The 9657-nt window shown below is 35.0% G+C and overlaps 1 protein-coding gene across 2 annotated transcripts; it reads right to left on the reverse strand.

Moving 5' to 3' along the window:
* Positions 1–500: 500 nt before the first annotated feature.
* LOC110411449 (uncharacterized) lies at positions 501–9307 on the reverse strand. 2 transcript variants are annotated; one of them, XM_021421602.2, is made up of 6 exons: positions 9073–9307; positions 8934–8960; positions 8750–8812; positions 3105–3183; positions 2980–3025; positions 501–764 (listed from the first exon to the last, which is right to left on the reverse strand). In XM_021421602.2, exons 1-6 carry the CDS (start codon positions 9112–9114, stop codon positions 692–694), a joined length of 330 nt encoding a protein of 109 aa, XP_021277277.1. In that variant the 5' UTR covers positions 9115–9307; the 3' UTR covers positions 501–691. The 2 variants fall into 2 exon arrangements, with proteins under 2 accessions (XP_021277277.1, XP_089638762.1); XM_089782636.1 differs by lacking the exon at positions 501–764 and adding an exon at positions 2462–2870 and having other exon boundaries at positions 9073–9284.
* Positions 9308–9657: the final 350 nt, after the last annotated feature.

The following is a 9657-nucleotide window of genomic DNA, read 5'->3' on the forward strand; positions in this document are numbered from 1 at the left end:
TCTCGTGTTTGGATTTATTCAAATTCATGTTATTCTCTTCGTTTAGTCAATTCCAATTGAATCAAATTTGATTTGGTACTAATTTGGATGAATTTTCAAATTCGGTCAAATTTTGCCACCTTGAACCTTGTACCTAGGAATAAAAAAGCATCATAACCTATATTTCCTCGGTTACTGCAAATATGTGGATCTGTTTTTAAGGAAATGCTTCTTAGCCCTAGACCTTTGTCCCACTCAGGTACTAAAATTTCGTTGATTCAACTTTATATAAGTTGATTAACCATAAATTGATAGGTTTCAATCCAATTAAATTTGTTACTCAATTCTACACTGAAATAAACATCTGTTACTTGCATTCTGATGAGGTTAATGTTTTCCCCAAACATGAAAACAACATCAGGAACCCACTACCTCCAATTTGTAGCTGAAAATTCATTCATCATTAGGCTATTTGGTCACTAACCATCAAGCAGATAGTCAACTGTGATTTATTCTGTTCATAGAAAAACCAGAATTTGACTCAAATATCAACTTTTCCTCCGACTGTAAACATCATGACTCATAATCCTTCCAACGACTATGCATCAATCTAACCTGGGATTGGCCAGATTCATACTGCTCTAATTTTCTAGGAATTGACTTTATTACTCCATAATTCTCGCCCAACCAACCACTTCATTGCACCGGTCATCTAAATCCTTAACTTCAAGGCTCTCCCACTTATAATGTTGATGTCAGGGCAATTATTTGCAACAGGAAACATGCTGAAAAGGACAGGGAATAAATCAGTCCGTCAGCACCAAACAAGAGAAAGAAAAGAATACCACACTGTAGAGATAGAGAGAGATACCGGTTGTGAGCTAAGATATGAAATCTGTGGAGGCTGAGTCAGTAATCAGTGAAGGGTAGTGACCAAAAGAACCAGATGGTTCAAAGCACTTGCTTCCTAATGCATAGACAGAGTTCACAAATTGATTCCCTGGAGACACGGGTGCACAACAAACAGAGCCATTGGCCCCCACCACCCACAATCCCACTAGCGTTCCTTCCCTTGTCACTTCCTTCCTACACCCTGGCCTTGCTAACCAGCAGCGGTCACAAAGGAAGCTCACCCACTCACCTTCGCCCACTGGATGACCGTCCCTTTCAACCTTTTCCATTTTTATTCCTTCTTTACATAACCCGTTAAAAGTGACGCACATCTACGCAGCTGGTAAAACCTTGCTTATAATTTTTTATTAACTTACATAAGCTAAAGAACACTGATGATAAATTCAGAGCTCAATTCCCAGACTGTTTCCCAAAAAATGCAGTAACGAACTCCACTACCGTCTAATCCCATGAAATCTGAACATCACCACCTATGCTTGGAGGTGATTACATAAAATTAACCTAACGTATCTCCTTTTTTTTATTTTTCCTTTTCCCCTTCTTCATTTTTTATGTTTCCCACCTTTTTTGCCCCTCAGTTGACCACAAAAGTAAAACTACTGCCTCTAGTAGCAAATGCTTAGCAATCTAACTCCTTAAAACGTATATAGGAAGTTGTCACCTACACCAATGAATTGGACATTAAAGGGGGGGACAAGGGGGGTGTCCTACCCCTTGGGCATTGTGAGAGAGTCCAGACTGGAGCAACAAAAGAAAGGGGATATCTTAGATTCTTAGCAATGACTTTGTTGATGCAGTCCCACTGAGAATAAAGCAATGATTATTTGAACATGATAATTTGACTGATCATATCTTTCGATTAGCAAGAATTGGTTTATTGCTCCCCACACATTTACATTCGAAGAGCTTCTGTGCCTGGCAAGATTAGAGACACTAGATGTCGGCACCCCTATCCTACCTATGCTCACAACAAGCAGAGCATCAGCTTCTTGGTCAAGAAATCAATTGACCAGAATAAAGGACACTGAACTATCTATGAACAACTACTATAATCCTATTGGCAATGTCAACAAAGTTCACTTGAACCATATGTTCTACCAACTGAATCAAACTTGCTACTAAGCAAACCAAACCACAGAAACAGCACAATCTGCTATCATAGGCAACACTTGGATCATAACTAAAGCCAAATTCATACAGAACAAATCACCAATGATAAGCTTGTGAAAACTCAGGCAGATTACTGGTAGTAGTAGTTGGCTAGATCCTATCAATCCTCATATTCATGGTACCATGCACATCGAATTTGAGAAAAAAAAAAGTTAAAATACGAAAAGGAAGAAAAATAATAAGCAGTGGCCATGGATGCTAGTAAAATGTGGAAATACACCCACATCTTATTGACACAACAGTTTGACTGCCCTGAACTCCTTCATACATCCTCCCATACCAACTTTTGTTGCCAGAAATTCCTCCAAATGGATGCACCACATTGCACAGTAATGCATATCAAGGAAAATTGAAGAATGCTCACCAATTTGAGATTATGAAAAACTGACTGAAACACAAATCAAAGAACTCCAGCAAAAATCTTTTGATCCAAGATACGAACAGGCCAATAATTTCCCAAAAGACCAACTGATAAAGCAGGACAAAACTAGATAAAAAGTGGATCAAAATAACATAAAAAATGCAGACCACAGATGCTCAAGGAAGATTTTCTGAAGCTGACTTAATCAGAAATCTAAACAATACAGATCAAAGGGCAGAATCATACATGTCAATCACTGGATAAACAAAGCAAGCCCAGTAACTGTTTGAAAAACAAAAATAAGCTTCTGTGAGGTGGCTTATAATATATGAAAGGTTAAGGTATGTTTTAAAGATAGCACAGTAGAGTCGAGTGGCTTGGCCTACGTGAATTTCAGAAAATTTGTAATGCTAGTTCACGTAACTACTGAGATGGTCATCACTTTCCACTGTAGAATTAAAAAAAATAAAATAAAATGAGAAAGAGAGAGTTACCACCCCGTGTGTGCGTGCGCACATGTGTGTGTGTGTGTGAAAAGAGTATTTCAGATTCATTACCTATTCATCATAAGAGTTATATTGTCTCCTTTAAGAAGTATCCTTCCTGAAAAAAACAAACAAATAAATAATTAAGATGACATGCAAAAAACAAGGTAGAAGAATATAAGAGTAAGAGAATTCACCTAATGACTTTCTGCTCTTTTTCTTGATGTTGACTTCTTCAGCATCATCGAGAACCAAATTCATGTACTCATCAAAGCCCTGGAAAATGCCAAAAAGCCAATTAAGAATCAGATTATTAGATTATCAATGAGATTATATCTCAAAGCACATAAAAGACGTTCAGTTATTTTGTCTGTCAATTAAATTTTCCAAATTTGAGACAGTCATCTCATAATTAAACATTATATATGTATACTTGAAATTTAAGACCTGTTATTTCTGCTGTGCATTCTCACATTCCATTGCACTGCACAAACAGATCCACTGTTGATTCATTTTACCCAAAGTTACAGATGTAATGACATCTGCAGGGATATGAAATTTATTTTTAAGGCTCTCATAACCTCATCCAGCATGATCACCTTACGTGAGTCAAACAATCAATCTATCAAAATGCTGTCACAAGAATTGAAGAACGGTCATCCACAGGATTCATTATCAGATCTGTAGCATCATCCTTATTTAACTTATATATGTGGGACATTTCAGAAACACTGGGCTTGATGGACTCAGATCAAGAATATTAAGGAGATTCCATGTCAAAACTTTTTTTACCAAGCACACATACCATATACCAATTATGATACATGGGGCTCTATTTTTCACTTAAATTAGCCAAATGGCCATTTGTCACCACATCAACTTCAACAGTCTGTCTTGTTCTGATTATCTACAACACACAATAACATCTCATCCCTCTAATATCACCCACTTGTTTATTCTCCCACAAACATTCATCCATCATACTTACTCGAGCATTATATACCGTCCTAAATCTCATTTGTCATGCTATACTTGAGCTTTCTAAAGAGTATCTGGCTTTTCCTTTCTTGATCAGGTCTTCCTCCTATAACATGTACGCAACATTACACCCCTTGATGTAAGGACACCCTACTATATTTTGGCAACTCTACTGCTTTTACATGGTCCTAGATCTCTCACTATCACATCACAGTTGGGATTTCTAAAGTGTGTTTGTTCTTCCTTTCTTGATCATCTCTTCTTCCCGTAAAATATGCGACATTACATCCCTTGACACTAAGAACCCCCTACTATAGTTTGGCCACTCTACCTGAGATCAAACCTAGAATGTTGGATAAAGGAGGCAAAAAAAAAAAAGAGGGCCAAGAAAGGAGGAACATGCAACATTTAAGGTATTTAGCTATCAGATGTGAAGGAATTAGGGTCAAAGCAAGAATGCAGGTATATTGCTTAAGGAATAGGTAGAAGAATATTTTAGAACAAAACAGAAGTGGTTTATTTCCAAGGAATGATCTTTAAAAAGGATTAGGACATCCAAGCAAGGGCAATACTCATGACTTTGGAGAGAAAGACCAAACGTGATGCTAAAAATAAACTCGGAGGGCCCTAAATTAAGGGTTTTCAAGGGTCACTACATGAAAGGACATCAATCTAAAATAATATTGATGAATATATGAAATGATGATAAGGGATAAAATAATGGAGAAAATCTAATTCATTAACAGTAACAAGGTTATCTTCTTATTTGAAGGTCTAGGTTTGTAATGAGTTTGCTTTTGGGGAGTTGAGGAAATATCCAGATTGTTGGCAACTCTAGTAACGCTAATAAAATCAAAAATAAATAATTTTAATAAAAAGAACTTGACATAATCACTAGAGTCCCACTGGGATAAGGTCAAAAGCTTCACACACAGGTTGACTTTGCTTTTAACCAATGATAAAAGGAAGTCTAATAGCTGTTGGAATTCTCTTAACTTGACCCCTATTCAACAAAAGAAACTACTTACATGTACTAAGCTTCCACTAATGTTCCTAAAGGACTTGAGGTCCAAGATGTAAAACTAAAGATTTTTGGAGATTATGATTTTATTTCACGTGAAGTCTTCCATAAACAGAAGTAAGCACAAAGAGCACAGCAGCCAATGTCATTGTTTGTAATGTCCTTGTTATGTTAATATGGGCTCAAAAGAAAATCCAATTAGCTTGAGGCTTTGGAAGTTGCGTACATATACATGGAAAAGATGTGACCAACTATCTCATGGCGGAACAAGGAAAGGAGCCAATAAAGATATGTATTGAGAACGTTGGGACAATCCCTGTTTAAAGATGCAACCGCAGAGGGAAAGATAAGCAGCTCAAAAATAGTGTATGGTAATCAAGAACAATCCATGTTTAATGATGCAACCATGGAGGAGACAGCAAGCAGCTTGAGAATAGCTTATGGTAATCATGTATAAAAAGCCAAAAAGGAGGGAAAACCTTTTTCAAACAAAATGTAATCAAGTACAAGCAATGATGGTATAACATACTTGTGGCAAATAGAAAGCTTCTCCTAATGACTGGCAGTGGCTAGTTTTCAAACCAATCTATTAAAGGAAGCATTAACCATACCAAATGGATTGAAGATTGAAGGAAGAATTACCCATGCCAAAGCATTATCCATTTATCGAGGAAGCAATACATACGAAATGGATTAAAATGAAAATTAAATGAAGTGCAATCAAAGAAAAAGCCACCTTCAACCATTTACCATGCAAATGCCTATATTTTTATACTCAAAACCATGCTATACTTGTATATCCCACCTTCTGGGTGAATTTCATCTTAGGCCACCAGACGTATCCCCTTTTTCCACTTTAGTCACCTCTTTCAATTCATCTTGATTGAGTGAGCAAACTATGTTAATGGTACCAACATTGGTCACCATGAAATAATCAATCCAAATTGACTAACAGAATGGTGACTATTACGGAAGTCCCCTGACTTGTGTCTTAGTGAGAGTAAGGAAATCCTTGCATTGGGTTGAAAATTGCGCGAGTAAACACTTCTAAAAGGTTCAATAGTTTCTAAGAAATCTAATAGTTGTTGTACTTGGTGCATTGTATACTAAAGAGTAGGCTAGGCCAAACCTCTATAGATCGCTAAGCACTATCTACGACTCTACCTTCTCTATGTTATAGTATTTTGAGCTTAAATTCTGATTAATTGATTATAGCCAAATTCACCACCCTCTTGGATTAATTTACTTTCGGCCTAAGGAAATCGGGAAACAAAGAAGAGTAAAGAGAGAATGGAAGAATGGGAGAGATGGAGGATTACTCTTTTCTCCACTTCATTTTAATTGCTCTGTGTCCAAGAAATAAGGATAGAATGCAAACTTCCCATGAAGGCAAGATAAGGTCACAAGCAAAATAAAATTATAAAGCAAGGTTGTTTCTCAAATTTCAAGCTTCCTCAATAATCTTAAGATCTCCATTTATAAATTCACAATCACTCAAAAGGTCAAAGTGCCCTTACCGTTAGCTTCACGACTTGAAGACAAATTTTTGTGAAATTTTGGAGAAAATCATGTGAGGTTAGCAACACAACAGTTTATAACTAGAAACAAGTTATGACCTTTACACATAAAAGAAGATTAACAAGGAGTAAACCTAGTCATTTTGGACACGACATGAGAATGAAATAAGCTAAGCGGATTTAGGTTTGGGGTTATTGTAAACACACCTAACCCATATGACACGTCTAACTCATTTAATTAATTTTGTTATTGTATCAATTATAATATGACCTGTTTAACTCGTTTATGATAACTATTAAAATAAGTTAATCGTGTTTAAATAAGTTTGTCATGTCATAATCATCACGTGTCATATAAAATTTAACTTGTTTAATAATGTGTTAATTGCGTCATGACATTTGACACATGTAATAAATGTATCAATGTATGTGCATAGAATCTTAACCTCTTTAATTAATCATGTTATGTTTATGTTTGCCCAGATGATTGTTAATACCTAAACTAAGCACAACATACACGGTAACATGAGTTAACAAATTCAATTACGTGATTGGGAAAGCATTATGTCAAAAACAACAGCCAATGTAAAATCAGGGCATTTTAAGACTTGATCGAGACAAGAAGGTAAAAGTGAATACATTCCAAGTACACCCTTCAGTACATTCAAAGACTGTTCAATGTTTTGTAAAAGGAAACTAGTGCACTTAGGATTTTAATCAAACATGATTGTCATTTTTGAGTGGTCATAGTACTCAAAATGTGAAATTACCATGGGCATCACATTAAACTTGATGGTCAAACGGGGCAGTTAGTTGGTCAAGTGAATTTCCAAACTTCGAAAAAGTAAATAAGATTTTTTTTGAATGATTTTTCCCCTTACATCAAACAAATAAATAAGAGCAAAACATCCACCTTCGCAATTTCAAAACCTCCACATCTCCTCTCTTGTTGCCATCATTTTCCCTATGCTCTCTTTAAGCAACCAATCCTTCCACCAATTAATCATGTTGGAATCAACTCTTCAATTCTGACCGTAGCTTCCTACATCCATTTGTTTTCTCAAAATTCCAATATATCTCTATCCATCTCTCAATTTCTTTACTTCAACCATGCCAATTATATACTTTTTTTTTATGAAATGCTCAATTTGGGACCAAAACCATTATGTTTTTTTCAATTTAAGACCAAACGTTTCAAATGCAACAACCATGAGCCAAAAGTTTGTTTTAAGTTTTTCTCATGGTTCCATTGATAAATTTGCTATGAAATTTGCATTATTTTTCAATTATTCATTTCCCTGATTGGTTATAAAGTACAAGCTTGATGTGTCATATTTCCTTCCTCATTGGTCTAAGTATTTGTCCCTTTGACTAAATTCACAATGTTAATCCCTAAATTACAAGTGTCTATGTGGTGTTGGTGGTGGTGTCTCATAATTAGATAACGATTTATTTAATTCCATAGTGTTTTAACATCATCATCTACAAAAATTTAACCATGAATTTTTTAAACATGAGATTGTGAAGGCAAATTCCTCCAGTTGTTGAATGAGATACTAAACAAACCTTCCTTTGCTATCAACCTTAGAGTATCGTACTCGGCCAATAAAAAGATAGATAGTCCTCTATTATAAGATTGTTAGGCCTTTAAAATTTTCCCAATAAATTTTGTTATTTTTTGTATCTTTTTTGAGCAATCATGGAAATTTTTAGCTAGAATTTATAAGCTTTGTCTACGGGGTTTAGCATATAGGGGGTTTCATATTTTCTCTTCATAAGCAAAAGGTTTCTTAGTTCCAATTGAGTTCATTTGCTTGAATGGAAAAACGAAAGTGCAGTTCTGGCCTTGCTTTGTTTATTTAACCCCTTTATTTTAGCTATGGTCTGGATAAATACTAGAGATATTCTACTTATTACAATTGTTCAGGTTGGTTGCCAAAGAAATGTTTGAAGGAAGCTTTTTACTAAGTTTGTAGACTGATGCACCTAGAAATAGGAACCACTGTTCCTGATTAATACATAAAGCAAAGAACACCAATTGCTCATCAAGCAGTAATACACGACTTAGCACAAGATAATGATAATACTCAACACAAGCAATTCAAAACAGCAGTCAGAATCATGCAAAACCTAAACTTATATGAAAAGAGAATTCATAAAAATGTTCTTAGCATTTATTAGCCAATCGTATATCCTAAACTAAATTATAATTGCCTAAGCAACAACTTCGGCCGCAATTAAAATTCCCAACAGAATTGAATTAAATTCTTTACCACTATAAGTAGCTTTCAAATTGCTAATTTAATGAAAATTATACACAACTTACAATGATTCGGCCTTCAATCCTCAAATCTTTCTGCTCAAAAAGCCAAATCTGAATGCGAGCTTTCTGGGCAAATTCAATGGAAAAATAAAAAGAACAAAAACCCAGCAACCCGTTAAAAAACAAGCAAAACCAAACAAACCCAGAAGAAAAAACTGAAGAAATGTGGCATGAAAAAGAGACTTACACTTTGGAGAAACCTGAAGATCAGGTTCTGTTACACCACCAAAACCGAGCGAGAAAAATTGAAAAAGAAAAAGGAAGACAATTAGTAAATAAATAGAGAGGCTTTCGAAAAGAAAGAAAATAGAGAAAGAGGAAAGTACGATGGGTTGGGTCATGATTCTTTGGACTTTGGTGCTCGCCATGGCTGTGGAAAACTTGAGCGCTTGTTTCCCTCTTCGCAGAACGTGAGAGAGGTTTTGAGTAGATACCTGTTAAACCCTAACTTGGAATGGATAGCGAGCTCGTTTAAAAGAAGGAAAAGAAGCGATCCGACGCGCTCGCCCTATATGATAATTTTTACACTTTGTCTTTGCTCGGGAGGTTTCTCCATCATTTCATTTCTTTAAGTTTTAGTTTTTTTTTTTTTTGAAAAAATATGTTGTTAAATTTTTTTGGTTAGATATACTTTTCTAATTATTAACATTTTACCGTCATATTATATAGGGAACATACTGTTATTTTGTAATTATAAATAAGAAGTATTTTAAAAAATAAGTTTTAAAGATAGGATATTTTTAAAAATAATTTTTTTTATAATTTTAATTATTTTTAATTAAATTAGATAAAATTATCCTTAATGAAATTATACGATCTTATCCACCATATACAGAAACATATTACATGCTAAGGTTAGGTTATTACACGTTATGTATAAAAAAATATGATACGTTATGGTTAGGTTGTTA

The sequence above is a fragment of the Theobroma umbraticum genome, unplaced genomic scaffold (assembly GCF_002168275.2).
Source record: "Theobroma umbraticum cultivar Fairchild unplaced genomic scaffold, ASM216827v3 scaffold_56.0, whole genome shotgun sequence".
NCBI classification, from domain to species: Eukaryota; Viridiplantae; Streptophyta; class Magnoliopsida; order Malvales; family Malvaceae; genus Theobroma; species Theobroma umbraticum.

What these genes read in the sequence shown, in the direction of transcription:
- LOC110411449 (XM_021421602.2), bottom strand. Translation starts at nt 9,114, where the DNA reads ATGGCGAGCACCAAAGTCCAAAGAATCATGACCCAACCCATC. An exon ending in GGATTGAAGGCCGAATCATT is followed by an intron (nt 3,184 to 8,749) that starts GTAAGTTGTGTA and finishes GGCATTTTCCAG; the next exon opens with GGCTTTGATGAGTACATGAA. An exon ending in AAAGAGCAGAAAGTCATTAG is followed by an intron (nt 3,026 to 3,104) that starts GTGAATTCTCTT and finishes TGTTTTTTTCAG; the next exon opens with GAAGGATACTTCTTAAAGGA.